We start from the raw sequence: 17,798 nt of genomic DNA, 5'->3' as shown, positions 1-17,798 counted from the left end.
ACCAAAACAGTCTTCCTTTAAGAAGGAGGCAGCAGAGGCTTCGTTTTGTAAACTCAAGACTGTGTAAGGGAATTGACTCAGGCATTTTAACTCAGTCTTTAACTCACATTTACCAGCTACATGTGAGCCTGGGAACACAGTTTAATAAAGGATGTTGAGGATCTACAGAGCAGCTTACAGGAGAGTGCTGTTTTTTAGTTTTTTTATTTTCTCTGGTTATAAGCTATCATTTTATTAAGCACAGTCTATTCTAGTTATCTCCCACAGCGTACAATACAGCAAAATATGAAGTCCATATCAAGTCAGAAGTTTATTCCTTCTAAGACCCTTGGATTGATTTTACCATTTATGCAGTTAACGTGAATTTTTTATTCCTTATGTGTAGTCCTAGAAAAATACTGTCATATCAAATTAAATTTGTAATTGAACATGTATGTCATTCATTCTTCTGAGCTAGGTGTTACAAATTAAGAAGCCATTGAACCAAAATTCCTGGCTTCAAAGTCTCATGGGAAGTGAAAAAGAAAAGCATTGTGGAAATAAGATTGCTTAGCTTTTAGACATCAGGAATCCTGTACTACTTTAGTGAATGTCCTGTGTAGACAGTTGGCCTAACTTTGTTCCATGATTGTTTTAATGGCATTTTAACACTAATACTATCAATATGATTTTTCCCTTTATGTACATCTAATAATTTATATTCTTCTTAGAGCTTCAGACTATCTTTTGCCTCTGATTTTGGAGGGTGGTGGGCAGTGACATGGTTTATTATCTCATTTTCTTGAGACTTTAACAATAATTATGTACTCATTATTATAGCTTTTGCCTTGCTACTGTCTATTCTAATATTCTTGCCTCTGCTGCCATCTTGTGGCCATTACATTTTTGGTTTGAAAGCTAAAAGTTCACTCTATTGCCTTTGAAAAAAGTTTTTGTTTTTCCATTTTGGAATGGGTACATTATCCTTTGGAAAAGGGTTTTTCTTCTAGGACCTTAAAGTGAAAAACCAGCGGATTCTGGAAGGTGTTCAGGATTCCCCAGCTACACCATCGATGAGGAAATGGGGTGACACCTTCCCTTCCCTATCCATCAATCAGAGATAATGTCTGCCTTTCCCTCCCCCATCCCATGGGAGTATAGCATGTCTTTTCTGTAATGGCAGTTTCAAAGTAGATGTTGACAACCTGCTACTAATTGGGGCTGAGGAAGTGCCCCCTGTGCACCTTGAGAAGCAAGTAATTTTCTGAAAAGCTCCTTGCTTGTCCTAAAATCCTGTGGGTCTCTGAGATCCTGGCAACAGAGTGGCACTTTATGCTGTTTTGAAGCCCCTTTATTTAATGGATTTTCGCATGCAAGTCCAGGGCAAATGAACCTTGGAGTCATATACAGAGTTTTTCTTCTCAGGTAAATGTGGCTTTGATCTTCATTTATGACTGAGGTCATCTAGTCACATTGATTCTGGCAAGGTGATAGCAAGTGGCACCCTGGGCAAATATTGAGATTGTCCATTGTTGCCTAGGCAAGCTTCGGTGGAACAGCCCATAGGTTAGAAATGCAGTCTGAGCTCAGAAGTGGCTCACACACATCCCTCTTACTTGCTTTCCTTCTGCCGACCTTCCACATGGTCTATTCAGCAGCCTAAAAAATGAGATGCCCAAAACCCATAGGCTCTTCTGGCACTGGATTTGGTAAATGAATCTTTGAGAAGTTTGCCTACATTTCTGGAGGCTGTACTAAACTGATTCACAACACTCCTCCTGGTCTTTCACCCCTCTAGAGTGCTAGTGTTCAAACTGGTGATCTCTGGAGCCCTGGCCAATTTTAAAAGTGGGATCAACAGTGAGTGCCAAATGGAAAAGACCATTTGTGGCTTAATCTTGGTTTTCCTCTCTATCTCAACAAGAAGTCACATGACTTTTAAAAAGCAGAGCTGGGGGCCTGTTGATTCAGTAAAGTGTTAAAAAAAAAATTAGACTTCAAGGACCTCTCACCACTTGGAAGAGATTGCCTAAATTTCTTTTGCTGTGCTTGGTTAAATCCATTGTGATTCTGATTGTGCCCTGAGGAATTCTAGGTTTATGAGGTAAAGTATCTTTTTCATTTCTTGGGTCAGGAATTTGTGAGCCCTCAGTTCTGTTTCACTTGAGCCCTGTTCCAGAATCTAGTCCTCTGCCTGCTTATAGATACAACAAAAATTTCCTCATACAGCAGAAAATAATGGTACTCTCTTTTTACATTAAAAAAAAATAGAGGAAAAAATAAAAAAGAAAGGGAAAGGAAAAACTTTGTGTAGGCAACTGTATCATCCAGTAATAGTTAATTCAAACCCCAACTTTTCTAAATACAACCTTCCTGTGTACACAAACCTTGCAGGCAATAGCAGTGTTGGGCTCTTGGCACTATGCTTATTTGTCCTTTCACCTGAGTAGGAGGAAGGAAATGGTCCTTTAAGCCAGTATGACTGTAATTGATACTCCTCAGGGGACCTACAGTGCCAGTATGCCAAATGATGCATAATTTTTAAAAAGTAGAATTTATTGTTATCAATAGAGTTTGCTCACTGAGAATTTGGTGTCTAAGGACACACCCTCTAAAACCATACCGACCTCGGTTATCTTGGGACTAGTATGCTCCTGAGGGTATTCTATGTTTAAATCTCGCTGCCTAAGGGTAGTCAGATCGCACTGTTTCTTATTAAATTTCACATCAGGTCCTCAGCTCCTTGTGAATTTTCTATAGTAACTAAAGTTCAAACATATATGTCTATAGAAATTTCCCTTTCCATTAGTTTTTCTGAATCTCATTCCTATTCAGATGTGAACTCTAATGTGATGTTATTAGCCCCTAAGGAGTTCTCTCCTTTTCTATTGGGCTACAAATGCTTTGTGCACTGTTTAATTTTGGGTAGCTATCACCCACCCCCAATCCCCATGCAGTTTCACTTATTTTTTCAAAGGTATGAGAAATATTTGTGGAAGAATTTAAATAGTGGGAAAGGAGATGCCTTTTGCATAAAAGGGACTACAAAGAAAAGCTGCGTGGGGTGGGGCTCTGACGCATAGCTAAGAAGGCTTTGGGAGTAGTCCTGCAAGTAGATTGAGTCCCCTTTTGGGATAATTTCGAGGCTTCCTCTTTTTCTTATGAAAATAAAGTTTTGGGAATTCTTAGGTCCCACAGGTTTGATCATGGGGAAATAGACAGCACAAACTCACTGTGTCTTAAGAAGGCCAAGAATAACGTCATAAAATTCTTATTCTTGAAAAAAACGAGATAGTATTTCCAGTTGAAAGAAAATTCTTCCTCCAGGGATGCCACTTTTGGAGAGACATATTGGCAGCTGAACGTATTTTAGGACAATTGATGGACAGGGAACATGTATTTGAGGATGTTTGAAGGTAACATTTCTCTGTAGGATAACGGTGTCTGTGGGAATTCTATCCAAAAATACTTCTTAAGAAGAAAACCTTTAATTCAGCAAGGATTTACTAAAATATCCACTTGGTACCCCCAATGACAACCTAATTGGGAAATATTTACTGAGCATTTCTTTGTGTTAGGCCCCAGGCTAGGGGTCAAGGATGCAGTCTCTGACCTTGAGGAACTCTTCAGGGTAGAGGTGAGGGGCAAGTAAACCAGCAGGTACTAGACAGTGATGAGGGCGTTGCTGAGAACCTGTCAAACCAATTAGTGCCTTTACATCAGAGAAAGTTCAGTCTACTCTTTGAGGATGCTCAAAAAAAAAAAGCTCCATAGGTGTCATCAAATGAGATAATGGCCTATTAAACGTACATGTGTTTTATGCATATCCTTACCTTGACTTGGGGTGTCTTCCAAGCCAGACTCCTAAGAGCAAACCCTTATCACACTGTTCGATGAGTTAGGTATTGTTATTACCCCCACTTTACAGATTAAGAAACTGATACACAGAGGGGATCAGGAACTTGCCCAGTATTATGCTACTTGTGTGCGGGTTGGGCCCGAGGCCTGGATTGAGACCTAGCCAGTTTGACTCCAGAGCTCTCAACCTTACTGAGCAGCCAGGGACCACTCAGTGAAAAGGAACTGTAGCGTGATGTATAAACGTGACTGCTTTATTAGCATGCAGTTGACCTGTAAGTTTAAGATTTTAAGCAGCAGGGAGGAAATTTCAGTTTTGACTAAACGCTCTGGTATTACAAATGAGATAATACTAAGTTTTTGGTTAAGTACACAGAAGCTTGTCTTACTGTTAAAACTTTACTGCCACTAGGATACAAAAGGAGCACCTTTGCAGTCAACAAATGGGCATTTTGAGCATCTACTGAGTGCTTTTTTGAATGGGTAGAGGCAGCTTCCCATTTTACGTTAGTCTGAAGATGCCCCTGATTAGAAATTTCCATTTAGTTCCCACTTTCTGCCCAGCAGATCTGCACACACCCCACCACCACCACCACCCCTGTCCCCAATAACAGTCCTCTCATTTCAGTTTCTTATCTACTTCAGAGCCCTCATTTTGGAGCCCTTGCTCCAAGAAGTAAGTGGCCTTCATGCTTCAGCTACCCAAGGTCCCCTTGCCCTGTTTATCCTTTTCCTTTCTGGCTCCTGCAGACCCTGGGGCAGGGTGACCTTATTAAAGACTCTGTGAAACAAAGTTGTCTGTCTTCTCTTCAGAGACACCTCTCCCCTCCTCTACTGGTAATTCAAAATGGAACTTCCTCCTTATCCACTCCTTCCATCTCCCTGAAGAAAGGACGGGTTGGAGTAGTAACACGTGGTCATTGCTCACGGTGAGCAGCCAGTTACCATACAGTGATTGGATAGTGCCAAATCTCATCCCACCTCCCCGCCTTGAACCAGCTGATTTGGTTTCAGTGTTCTATGCCTGGCTTCTCAGATAGAGGAAGGTGGGCACATACAAAATTGCTCGTGACCCTCCCCTCTGTCTCTTTGCAACTTTGGCTTTGTTATCTTCCTTCTTATCATTTTTCACTCCCAGCTCTGCTGTTTCCTTTCCTTCTATTCCCTGGAATCTTCCAAGCAAGCAGCTGTAACTTTGTATGTCCTCTCCACCCAGCCCCCTCCCCCGCCCCCGTGGAAGAGGAGGAGAGAGCACCCTCTCCCTGTGGGGTTAGGCCTCGGTAGCTGTTGTAACCTGAGAAAAGAAGGAAAAAGCCCAGGCCTTCTGAGCCAGCTCCTTGTGGCCTGCCAGAGGATAAGAGCCTTGCTCACTCAGCGCCCTCCCTCTCTTCTTTCCCCTCCCCTGCCGCAGCAGGGCCCTCCCCCATCCGCACACACGGGCTGCTGGGTAAGTGGCAAGATGGCTCCCCTGCATGTCTCCGGCTGATCTCCGCCGCTCCGCCAATACAATAGAGCCAGCCACTACCAGCAGCCTGGCCCTCTTCCTCCTCCTTCTCCAGAGAGACCAATCCAGCTGAATTCGGGGTTTGCCGTGAGGACTTAACGCTTATCTCTTAAAAGCCAGATCTATTTTAGCCTCCCCTCACCACCACCACCACCTCCCCTTCCATTTACCATTTTTTGGATCCCCAGTTGCTGCATCTCGATTTTCTCTCTCTGGATCGGGTGGTTGGGGAGGAGGTGGTGGGATCTTGGGACAAGGACGGTGTTTTGGTTTTTTTTTTAATTTTTTAGGATTTTTTTGTTTGGTTTTTGTTATTTCTTCCATTCCAGAAAGGGATAAACAGCACTTCCAGGGGGAGAAAAAAAATCATGTTATCAGAAAGCAGAGAAGGGTGAGAGCTTCACATTTCCATGTATCCCTTTTCCCCACCGCTCTAGCCCCTCTCATCACCCTTCTCTTCCCCGTGGCTTTCATTCCGTCTTTCCGTTTTGATTTGTTTTCAGTCATTCTGCTTTCCCCCTTTGTCCTTCCTGCCCGGTTTCTAATTGGCCCCACTTGCCCTCTCTGTGTGGGAAATAGGTATTTTTTGGATAAGACTTTTCTTTAGATTTAGGCAGTTGAATCTCCTGTTTCTGTGGGAGCCTATTAGCTGGGGGCACATTTCCGATTTTCTCCTCCCCCCCTTCCCATGCATCCCTCCCTGCCTGCTCTGGGGAGGCTGTTCTGACCTCTGAGTGTCAGGCAGCCTGTCGAGAATGCCGAATTTTCTGGTGATTATCAGCCTGGGGAGGCTTGCTTTCCCCTCTCTTGAGACTTAGGCCCCTGATCATCTTGATTTGATTTTTTTACCCCTCAGTGTTTGGGTGGTAGTGGGGATGAGATTAGAGATAGAAGTTCAGGATGAAGACAGAAAAAAGAAGATGGGAAGATAGTTTATCTGAAGTGAACCTCTGGGATCGTTGCCTGCAATGGGAGCTAACTTGTGTGATTCAGAGGGGTGGGGGAGTGGGTTCAGCGTTTGTAAGGGGAGGATGCGTGGTGTAGGGGAGGGTGTGTCCTGACTGGGAGGCCTGCTCTCTTTATCTCTTGGAAGTTGGAATAAGGGAGTGGGAGAAACTGGGCGAAGGCCGAATGTAAGAACAATTCCTACACCTCTGAGCAGGTAAAAGTGGCCTGGTGCTTCTCTGAGCTTTCATACTCTGTCTGGCAGTTTTTGTTTTTCCTTTTGGATTAGAGAGGGTCCCTGTTGAAGCCTGAACCCTCACCAGCCTTCCTCTCCCTGCAGCCCTCACCCCCACCATTTCTCCATTCCTGGTGTCTGCAGACCCTGAGGGTCAGTAGGCTTTTACTTACTAAGCAGTTGATTAAAACCAAGGTTGGGATCATCTGCCACAGCCCTGGCTGTTCTTTCTCCTCTTTTTAAGGAATCAGGCTTCCCTTAGTTTCTCATGCAGTTTGGTTAAATAAAGGTGTCTGCGCCCAGGTCTAGGGAGGCCACGGGGTTGTGGGCAAATCACAGTTACTTTTGAGGGACTTTGCAGAGAGGGATATTTCTCCTCTTCATATAGGGGTACTCTGGTGAATTATCTAAGAACATTGGAGCCCTGACCCCACACATCACAGCTTTATCCCATCTGGGCAGTGGGTGAATGTGGTTGCTGTGATCTGTGCTCTTCCCCCTAGGGAAACCGTTTCCTGGTTTTCCTGGGGGGACAAGGTCTCTAGTCTGATCTAAAAAGCAGCCCTCCCAATCCCACCCAAGTGATGAGGCATGGGGGTTTCCTTGACCCAAAACCTAACGTCTTGCTCTCTCTTCCCCTTGGTTCTTTCCTGCCCTTCCTTCCCAACCTCTCCCCATACTGACAGTGAGGAGGAGAAGGAAGTGACCATGGACGCAAGTGAAAACAGACCTGAAAATGAGGTTCCAGAGCCCCCCATGCCTATTGCAGACCAAGTCAGCAATGATGACCGCCCAGAGGGCAGTGCCGAGGATGAGGAGAAGAAAGAGGTAAATATCCAAGCCGCCTGCTGGGGTGGGTGGGCAGGAGTGGACCTGGGGGAAAGAATAGAGCACTCTGGTGATCCCTCGTACACAGTGAGATAGCTTAAAGAAGGGACTAGGCAAAGACTTGGATCAGGATAGGGCCAAGGGAGAATTCGCTGGTTTAGCAAGGGAGACCCCTTGTGATGGGAACAGGGCTCCTTTATTCCCCTTTTCTTGTTGAGGAAGTAGTGCAGGTGGGGAAGTTTGTAACCAGCGGGAAAGTCAGTTAATGGCCCTTTAAGACCCAGGCTCAGCTTTCCCGGCTCCCTTCTCTAGCTTCTCCCTGTGGTAACCCCTCTAGCTTTCCCTCCTTTTTAAAAGTGTGTTGGAGATCAGCGCCATCTAGTGGGCCATGGTGGTTCTCAGCTGACCACCATGCTGAGGAATTTTTGTTCCTCATCTGCCCCCTAGTGGTCTCATTGCAGAGATGTAGCTACTTAGAAGCCAGCCCCTGGGGTTATCCCAAAGGCCCCTTCCCCATTTTTGTGACCCCTCTACTTACTTTTTTGTCATATATCTTATCTTGTGTCCTGAGCCCAATTCAGGGGGCTCCCCCCATCAGAGCCAGCGAAGTCTTCTTGGCTCTTAAAGTAATTAGAGCAAGAATTAGCTGGGTTTGGGAGTAGGGTAGTAGGGTGGGAGGGACTGTTGTGTGTGTAGCCTTTCTTTGGTGTGTGTTGCGGGGGTGGGGGCCGGTGAACGTGATTTGATGTGCAGAATATTATTTATTACAAGGTCCTTCTTCCCCGTAAAACTTTGTCCAAGTACCTCATGTACGGTAATCCGCCCGTAAAATATAACCCTGCCCAACTGGCCAATCGCTGATGCCGCCTCTTCCTCTGGACCCACCCGCTGCTACTGAGCTGCCCAGTCAGCCGAGTCTGCTATCCAGGTGTCTTGGCCAGAGGGGGGCATGTGTATGGGATCCTGTGATGGGCCCCCTTTTGCCTCCCTGCCTTGCTTACATCAGGGGGCCAAGAAGAGCACTGTTCTGGAGAGACTTGTATTGAGAAAGCAAAAAGCATTTGGAAAGGGGTGGACTTGCATCATCTCCCTCTTTGGGACACCCCAAGAAGAGCTTGTGTCAGTGCTGGGGCGCCTGCCCACACGCCCTTGCCCTTTTGAGGACTGTGGGTTGCCTTATTTGCTACAGACTGTTGGGATCCCTATCTAGGGCGCCAAGACCTCCTAAAAAGTCAATGTTTGTGATCACAGTGCCATGCTGTAAAATACTGAGTGGGGCTCTCGGCTTAAGCTGTGACGACTAGGAACCCTGCAGAGAAGTCTAGGGTCTGAGCCCAGAGATTTAAGGCTGATGACAGCCCAGCCGTGTATCACCACTTGCTCATCAGATGGACTTTCCTTTGGTCCCTGTTGTCCATGGTGAAGGGCAGCATATGTTGGTTGCTCCAACTTCTCCTCCATCCCTGGAGGCAGGGGCTCATCCACCCACCTGACTGGAACCGCTGTCTCAGCTGGAGTCCCTGAGGAGATGCCACACACCACTCTCAGAAGAAAAGTATTCTGACCTTGCTGCTGAATGTGTGCCAGGTCCTGGGGCTACCCACCTACTACCCCCAGGCTGCCTTCAACAGAGGCTCCATGATCCCACTCGGTGAGAGGACCCCCTCCCCAGTTACAGGCAGAGGAGAAAGGGACTCTGGAGTCATCACCTGGATTCCAAGCATTGGGTGGTGGTGTTGCTGCAGCTTGCCACTGATGGACATAGGGTCCTGCCTCTCACGATAAAAGGCCAGGACCATTTCTGCTACTTACAGGCCATCTCATCAGGGACTGCAAGATGATGCCCCTACAGGGCCGGGACTGATGTCTCTGCCCCCTTTCCCCCTGTACCCCTCGCTGAGCCTGGCCACCACCAGTGAACTGTCTTGACATCATGGAAACTGGGCAGCGTCCCCCCACACGTTTCCCTCCCGCCCCCCCTGCGCCCCTGGGAGGACTCTGGCAGTGCCGTGCTGACCACCACGCCGTGCGCCCACCTTTTTTGCCAACCCAACCCCCCACCAATTGCACAGCGCCTAGCAGGGAGGGCTCATTCTGATTGGACCGGCGGTTGACTAGATACAGTACACAGTGAGGTGCGATTGGCTGAACTGAAGATCCCAGGTGTGAGATGGTACCTGGAACATTTGTCATATTCCTAGTTTATTTTCCTCTTTATTTTCTTCTTCCTCCTCTTTTTTTAATCTTTTATTTTAATTTTTTTCTTTATCTTTTTTTCTGATTTCTTTATTGGATTTGTTTATTTATTTGGTTCATGTTTTTCCTGTTTTAATTAAGACTTTTTTTTTCTCACTAACTTACCCATCGAGAGCGGCCTGGCTAGGGGTCAGGCTGGCCCTTAACGGAGACCAAGGAGACTTGGTTAGACGACACAAACGGGGCTGGGGGGTGGATGGGGAAAAGGGATTTCATCAAGAGGGTTCCTGCCCTACCCTTTAGAAGGGTGGTAGGTCTTAGTTTTTCCAGAAATAAGCACTTAAATCTAAAAATGCTCTATTCCCTTTTTTGCTCTCTCTCTTCCTCTTTTTGCTCTGTCCACAGTCTTTCTCCCACTGAGTGTTTGGGGCAGAAACTTGCTCAAAAGCAAGTTTGGAAGTTTCTGGTCCTTGGCAGAGCCCCTAAGGCATAAGCCCTGTTTGGAGAAGAAACAGTAAGGCTCTGCTAGAGCTCCGTGCAGTGGTCAGAAAGTCTGAAACTCCCTAGGGACAGTCTGCCCTGCATAAAAACTTGTCTTTACCAAAGACACCTTTAAATTCTTTCTGCTGGCACTTGGCCCAGGAGGCTCATCTCCAGTGAGTGTGGTGCTGCCGTTTTCCACAGTGTGGTGGGCGTCCGGGCAGTCTTAACGGTCTGCTGTCCAAGCCACTCAGAGCCAATGTCAGTGGATGTCAGGCTGGGCATTGAGAAGAGGAGGAGGGTTATGTTGTCAAAGTGCCATCCCAAAGTTGGTTTTCCTTGTTTCCTCGTGTTTTCCTCGAGTTAGCAAGGAAGACCTTAGAAGGACTAGGTGACCCAGCTCTGGACATAGCTTGTTGGGCTTTGCATCCTCTCGACCAGTAGAGACAGTGGAAGAGGGCATGACCAATGCTTTTAAAGGGCTGGGAGGCTACTGAAATTCTTCTTCCAGCTTATTTCTGGTTAAGCTAATACATAGGTGTGGTATGGACTAGATGACTTTTCCCTGCTGTGATGTTTGGTTTTATTTTTTTCTCTAACTTGCATTGATTCTGCTTCGTTTTTGCCGTTTGCCGCTTCTGTTTTGGTCTCTGTCTGTCTCTGTGTCTCTCTCTCTCTGTGTCTTTGGAGCCTATGCTAAGACTGCCCCATCTAACCTCTTTCCCCCCTCTCTGTGGGGTGTGTCTCTTTCTCTTTTTTCCCCTTTTCTTCTCTATACAGAGCTCGCTGCCCAAATCATTCAAGAGGAAGATCTCCGTTGTCTGTAAGTCTAGCCCCAAATCCCTGATACAGGTCCGGAATACCATAAAAATCAGAGTTGATAAAGAAGTAGATTCCCATTCTCTGTCAGTGGCATTCTTGTGTCACCCCCTGCCATCCCACCACCTCCACCCAGCAATCTACTTCTTTTTGGCATAGGTAGTGTTCCATTTTAAAATTCAGAACTTCACAAATAATACTTGTTATTTTTCCCCAGTCACACTTTTTTCTTAACCCTAATGAGATACACCATGACATGTCTTACCGTTTCTTATCTAGTCCTCCTGCTTTTATTATTTCAGATGTCTGAACCCTCAGAACCAGGAGTGGGTTTGAGGGATTCCTATAAAATGCTTACCAGTTTATGCTTTATTCTAAGAGAGCATCTGAGAAAATGAGAGTGCCCACACCTCAAACAGTAACATCTTTAACATTTTCCCAATGAGGAACTCCAAGTTGACAAAAGTGTAATAGGTCTTTATGACTTAAATATATCAATCTGTAGTGTGAAAATAACCTAAAGCATGACCAGGTCACATCATGATCTAAAATTAAATTAATTTGGATTTTAGTATCACATAGTCTTGTTTTTCTCATTCCTATGTCGTCCTCAATCTGTCTTCCCCAGTACTTGAGATTTTTCTACCACTAAAAGTTTAAATTGCTTACCAGCCTAGTTAGCTCTCCCTTGTTGCCTTCAGAGATCAGTAGTTTTCATCTTTCAGGAAGTGGCTCCAGGCCTTTTATTGTTTACTCTGAAGCATGGTTTCCCCAGTCCCCAAATGTGGTTTCCTTAAGTTAACCTTTTACTAAAATTCCAGTCGAAGGCTCTCTGTGGGTGTTGTGGTGTGAACCAGCAGAGGGCCTGAGAGCATCTAACTGTGGGGTCCTATTTCTTGGGGACAGCAGCTACCAAGGGGGTGCCAGCTGGAAACAGTGACACAGAGGGGGGCCAGCCTAGTCGGAAGCGGCGTTGGGGAGCCAGCACGGCCACCACACAGAAGAAACCCTCCATCAGTATCACCACCGAATCACTCAAGGTGAGGTGGGAGGGGCCGGGGAAGGGAGGATGAGACATGACGTGGGAGTAGACATGGGCCCAGTATAACGGGGTGGGGGGTATCTGTGTCCCAGAGCCTCATCCCCGACATCAAACCCCTGGCGGGGCAGGAGGCTGTTGTGGATCTTCATGCTGACGACTCCCGAATCTCTGAGGATGAGACAGAGCGTAATGGTGACGATGGGACCCATGACAAGGGGCTGAAAATATGCCGGACCGTCACTCAGGTAAGGCTCCTGCACCCACTTTGGGGGAGGGGGCCATGGATGCAGAGTGGGCAACTGAGTGAGGAGCTAAGGCGGAGTCCTAGAAGGGAAGTCTGCCATCTGTGCAGAGGGTTGGGTTAGTTGGCCCTTGTAGGGTAGGGGTCAGCAGGGTACCAGATCTAACCTGTAGCCTGTAATAAAGTTCTGTAAGAACACAGCCACACCAGTTCATTTACTCTTTTTTTTTGTTTTGTTTATTTTTGGCTGCGTTGGGTCTTCGTTGCGGTACGCGGGCTTCTCATTGCGGCGGCTTCTCTTGCTGCAGAGCACGGGCTCTAGGCGCACGGGCTTCAGTAGTTGTGGCACATGGGCTCAGTAGTCGCGTCTCATGGGCTCTAGAGCACAGGCTCAGTAGTTGTGGCGCACGGGCTTAGTTACTCCGCGGCGTGTGGGATCCCCCAGACCAGGGCTCGAACCCATGTCCCCGGCATTGGCAGGCGGATTCTTAACCACTGTGCCACCAGGGAAGCCCAGTTCATTTACTCTTGTCTCTGGCTGCTCAAGTGCTATAATATCAGAGTTGAGTAATTGCAACCGTATGGCTCACAGAGTCTAAAATGTTTAATATCTTGCCCTCTACAGAAAAAATTTGCCAATTCCTGCCTTAGTTTTCCTCATGGCAGAGTTGAGGCACTACAAATCCCAGGATCTGGTGGAGGTGAACCTAATAATGAAATCTCCTCCCTAGTGGAAGAAGCATGTTAGGTTGACTTCCCACCATCTCTCCCCGAGAAACCAGAAACTGAAAAGAATGTACCTGTTTGGTGTTCAAGAATCCCTCTGTAGGGACTTCCCTGGTGGTCCAGTGGTTAAGACTCCACGCTCCCAGTGCAGGGGGCCTGGGTTTGATCCCTGGTCAGGGAACTAGATCCCACATGCCGCAACTAAGACCCGGGACAGCCAAATAAATAAATAATAAATAAATTTTTTTTTAAAAAAAAGAACCCATCTGTTATCTGATACCTTACAGGTGGTGCCTTCCGAGGGCCAGGAGAATGGGCAGAGGGAAGAGGAGGAAGAAGAGAAGGAGCCTGAAGCAGAAGCACCTGTACCTCCCCAGGTCTCAGTAGAGGTGGCCTTGCCCCCACCTGTGGAGCATGAAGTAAAGAAAGGTAGGTGCAGCATTACGAGTGAAACATGCGGCCCCCTGAATTCCCAGAGCACTTTATTTGGACCTCTTTTATTTAAAGCGTTTAATGTTTTCTGCCTTGTGTTCTAGTATTTTACACATGTCTTCTAGTTATCAAGCTGCTTGAGGGCTAGGTTTGAATCTGTTTAATTTTTGCATCTCCATAATGAGGAGATCCGCCTGGACCGTACCTGGCACAGTGCAGGTGCTCAGCACATTTAGATGGGACAGTGACTGCCGGTAGGGAATTCTAAAGTCCTGCTGGAGGTGAAAGAGCCAGCATTGCTCCCTGCTCAAAGTCATTCTTGTGCTCTATTTGATAGTGACTTTAGGAGATACCTTAACTCGACGTTCCATTAGCCAGCAGAAGTCAGGAGTTTCCATTACAATTGATGACCCAGTCCGGACTGCTCAAGTGCCCTCCCCACCCCGGGGCAAGATCAGTAACATCGTCCACATCTCCAATTTGGTAAGTCATTTTTTTCCCACAGTGCAGCTTGGTTTAGAGTCTGAGCTTTGGACTCGTGTTTCTTAGGTTCAACTCCGGGATCTGCTGGTTACTCACTCATTGAGTGAGTTATTTAACCTCACAACCTGTCTCATCTGAAAAATGGGGAGAAAAAAGTATCACCCTGCAGGGTTGTCTTGAGAATTTGTAGAGAGCCTGGCCCATGATGTCTCAGTCAGTGTTACCACTCTTCTCACATTCCTGATGGAGGGTTCCTAACCTCTCTGGCCTCACCCAGACTTGGAAGCTATACTCCTGTGACAGTGGTGTGGGAAATCTTCAGACTAGTTACATGAGTATAGTTCTTGCCTTCTTTAAGACCCTGAAATTTCGTTTTCATTGGCAGGTTCGTCCCTTCACTTTAGGCCAACTGAAGGAATTGTTGGGACGTACGGGAACTCTGGTAGAAGAGGCTTTCTGGATTGACAAGATCAAATCTCACTGCTTTGTAACGGTGAGGGGAAGAAGCTGATTCTCTAGGTTGTGGCCTGTATTTCCTTTTGTGACTATCGTGGGCAGATTTGAGAGCACTGTGGCAAGTGGGAGGGGTTGAAGGCCTGTTATGACCCTCTGCCTTCTCCCTCCCTCTGTCAGTACTCGACAGTAGAGGAAGCAGTTGCCACCCGCACAGCTCTACATGGGGTCAAATGGCCCCAGTCCAACCCCAAATTCCTCTGTGCTGACTATGCTGAGCAAGACGAGGTAAGAAACCAAGGGAAAGGAAGGAGGGGGGTAGGGGCAGGGGAGGCTGTTATCTGCTAGATTCCAGCTGAGATCCCGGCCAAACCTGCGGTCACTGAGATTCCTTTTCCCTCCTCTTTGGTTCCTTTAGTTGAACCATGGGGCTCCAAAGTCTGTTCACTGGTACCTGGGCTCCTTTGGTGGGAGTGATGTCATCTTCATCCTGACTGTCCTTGTCCCTCCTCTACCCGCAGCTGGATTATCACCGAGGCCTCTTGGTGGACCGTCCCTCTGAAACTAAGACAGAGGAGCAGGGGGTACCACGGCCGCTGCACCCCCCGCCCCCGCCCCCAGCCCAGCCGCCACAGCACCCCAGGGCAGAGCAGCGGGAGCAGGAGCGGGCGGTGCGGGAACAGTGGGCAGAGCGGGAACGGGAGATGGAGCGGCGGGAGCGAACTCGATCAGAGCGTGAATGGGATCGGGACAAAGTTCGAGAAGGGCCCCGTTCCCGATCACGGTCCCGTGACCGCCGCCGCAAGGAACGCGCAAAGTCTAAAGAAAAGAAGAGTGAGAAGAAAGGTACTTAGCTTTGGGGGGCACACATACTCAATAGTAGGTGGGAAAGGGACCCAGATGGGATGGGGCACAGTCATATGCATCAAGTCTGACTCACTTTCTTCCACCTCAGAGAAAGCTCAGGAGGAACCACCTGCCAAGCTGCTGGACGACCTTTTCCGTAAGACCAAGGCAGCTCCCTGCATCTATTGGCTCCCACTGACTGACAGCCAGGTGAGCGCCCACCTTCCTGCCTTGAGAGGCACTCTCAAGCTCAGGAGGAACCACCTGCCAAGCTGCATCAAGGCTTGGGAGTGAGCAAGGGGAGAGTCATGTGACTACGAGAGTGAATAGGCCCAGGTATTGGCTTAGAATAATAAGGCAGAAGCTAAGCATCACAGAAAGAGGCAGTTTTAAGACCCAGTTGATTGAGTGGGCCATAGAGAAGCCAGACCCAAAAGGATAGAGGTAGACACGAGATGGGAACTCTGTGTGTGTCCCAGGAAGCTGGCGGTGCCAACCGTGCTTCTTGGAAGTTGATTTTAGTTAGCTGAGAAATCTGTGTTTAATAAACTCAGCCGTTTCTCTTTCTAATTTCTAGGGGTTTTAGCTTTTTAAATCTACGTTTCTTTGTGATGGGCCTTTTGGGAATTGTAGGCTTATGCTACTCCACTAGAGATTTGTTCACATCTAGTTAGCTTAGGAAATACCAGAGGCCAGGCATGGATGGTGCCACTACCTGTCGTGGGCATAAAAGATGAAGACTGGGAGGAGGGCTTGGGGCTCTGAGACAAGGACAGATGTGACTGCTGAGGCCCTCCCCCTTCCTGCATAACAGCAAGGCTGACAGTGGTCCCGAGCTGAGAGTGCAGGGTCCAGGTGCAGGGAGACCAGGTGAGACTCATGTGAGCAGGGCTGAGATTCCTGTTCTCTGCCTTCCCTGCCTGCTACAGATTGTTCAGAAGGAGGCAGAGCGGGCTGAACGGGCCAAGGAGCGGGAGAAGCGGCGAAAGGAGCAAGAAGAAGAAGAGCAGAAGGAGCGGGAGAAGGAGGCGGAGCGGGAACGGACCCGACAGCTGGAGCGAGAGAAGCGGCGAGAGCACAGCCGGGAGAGGGACAGGGAGAGGGAGAGGGACAGGGAGCGGGACAGGGGAGATCGAGATCGGGAGAGGGACAGGGACCGGGAACGAGGCAGGGAGAGGGACCGCAGGGACACCAAGCGCCACAGCAGGAGCCGGAGTCGGAGCACGCCTGTGCGGGACCGGGGTGGGCGCCGCTAGCCGGGAGAACACTAGGGAGAGCTGCAGGCATCGGCCACCCTGCCCCAGGGGGGTTCAAGGCCACAGAGGGATAGGTACAATCTCCACCACCCTGGAACCAGGGGTCTTTCACACCTTTTGCCCAGTGCTGAAGTCTGGCTGCCACCTGTCCCCACATACCAAATGGAGCAGTGGGCATCTTCCCACCCTAACCCATAATCTGTTTCTTGGGACTTAGCCCTCTCCTCCCTCTCATTTCCCATTAAGTCTGTGAGAGGGAAGAGCTATGTTAGGGAGGGAGGTGGTTGGCCCAGAGGTGGGGAACAGCCAGGAGCCCCAAACCTCTCTCTTGTTTTTCCTCCATCCTGCTCACCACCTCCTTTGGTACTTGCACCCCCCTTTTGGGAACAGCCGGGGCCAGGACTGGGTCACCTATGAGCTGAATCAGCATCTCCTCCTGAGTCCCAGGGCCCCTGCAGTTCCCAGTCTCTTTGGTCCTGCAGCCCATGCCTCCTGCCCACCGGTTCCACTTTATATCCACCTTTTCCTTTTGTTCAATTTTTATTTTTATTTTTTTTATTATTAAATGATGTGGTCTATGGAAAATAATAAAAATCTGACTTAGTTTTAACTATTGTGATTGAGTGGCTTTCCTTGGGCAGGGCCTGGGTGAGAGCCATGTTGAAGAGGAGGCTGCAGCATGCAGTGCAACCAGCATTGCTTGCATTCCATACACTTAACTTAGGCTGCTGCTACCCGAAGCAGGGACTTCCCACCCTCCCTCCATCCCTGCCTCGGCTCTGGCCACACACAGCTGTGGATCTTCCTCACTGGAAGGCCGAGGGAAAGACGCCCTGGGAAAAGGGGTGTCCCGGTGCTGTGCTAGAGGCATTTGGTCACCTGCTCACCACCTTCAAGGTGCCTCCCATAACTGCCACCAGAGGGCGGCAGCCGCTCGCTCAGTAGGCTCCTGTAAACGAGCTTCCCAAAAAGGCTCCGTGCCCTCCCGCCGATGTCGCCTCGGTCCCTGGCCTGTTTGTTCCCTGGGCCCAGCCCGCGGACTCCCTGGACCCTTCTGCTGTGCTTAAGACCCCCAGCCGGCCCGCTACCCTTCCCTGCACAGGTTCCCAAAATGCCGCCGCCTCACGGCCGGGGTCCACAGCAGCCTCCAAGGCCGGGCCTGGGACGGCGAGCCGGGCCTCCGCAGTGGGCTCCAGATTCCCCTGCTCACCGTGCGCTCGCCCTTCGCCCGGCTGCGGGGCGTGCGGGCCGCTTCGCGCTCCCGGGTGCGCCTTCTCCTCTAGCTCTTCGGAAACGGCCTGGCGCAGTGGCCTAGAAGCCCTCCCGCCCGAGTGCCCCTCCAGGCGCTGCGGGCCCGGCCCGGGAGGGGCACCGCATCTGTATGCGCCCGGCAGCGCCGAGGGGGCGGGCAGCAGGCACCGCCCCCGCCCCCCGCTGCGCGGCCCGGGCTGGCCGGGGAGGGTCGGAGGCTGGGC

General features: G+C 48.9%; 2 protein-coding genes and 1 long non-coding RNA gene across 3 annotated transcripts in view; 2 read left to right on the top strand and 1 right to left on the bottom strand.

Annotated features, from left to right (window-relative positions):
- LOC130707565 (apoptotic chromatin condensation inducer in the nucleus-like) overlaps positions 1 to 2,510 on the top strand; it is a 15,694-nt gene extending 13,184 nt beyond the window's left edge. Inside the window, exon 6 of the mRNA XM_057542690.1 lies at positions 2,482 to 2,510. Within this exon, the coding sequence (XP_057398673.1) occupies positions 2,482 to 2,510 (29 nt within the window). The remainder of the gene's footprint in view (positions 1 to 2,481) is intronic.
- Positions 2,511 to 5,294: 2,784 nt separating this feature from the next.
- Positions 5,295 to 16,933, top strand: ACIN1 (apoptotic chromatin condensation inducer 1). The gene is given in 14 exon segments (XM_057542598.1): positions 5,295 to 5,349; positions 5,352 to 5,428; positions 5,671 to 5,732; positions 7,208 to 7,349; positions 10,806 to 10,848; positions 11,751 to 11,884; positions 11,979 to 12,131; positions 13,141 to 13,282; positions 13,623 to 13,768; positions 14,154 to 14,261; positions 14,402 to 14,509; positions 14,743 to 15,067; positions 15,177 to 15,277; positions 15,997 to 16,933. Coding segments are annotated over 14 exon segments (1,908 nt in total). The 5' UTR covers positions 5,295 to 5,309; the 3' UTR covers positions 16,324 to 16,933.
- On the bottom strand, positions 12,375 to 17,791 carry LOC103009224 (uncharacterized). The gene is made up of 4 exons (XR_450857.2): positions 17,534 to 17,791; positions 14,676 to 14,785; positions 13,134 to 13,258; positions 12,375 to 12,505 (listed from the first exon to the last, which is right to left on the bottom strand). It is a non-coding gene; the product is annotated as an uncharacterized LOC103009224 (long non-coding RNA).
- Positions 17,792 to 17,798: the final 7 nt, after the last annotated feature.

The sequence above is a fragment of the Balaenoptera acutorostrata genome, chromosome 3, assembly GCF_949987535.1.
Source record: "Balaenoptera acutorostrata chromosome 3, mBalAcu1.1, whole genome shotgun sequence".
Classification (NCBI taxonomy): Eukaryota; Metazoa; Chordata; class Mammalia; order Artiodactyla; family Balaenopteridae; genus Balaenoptera; species Balaenoptera acutorostrata.
The sequence above is the reverse complement of the archived record's forward strand: the minus strand, read 5'-3'. Positions and strand labels throughout refer to the sequence as shown.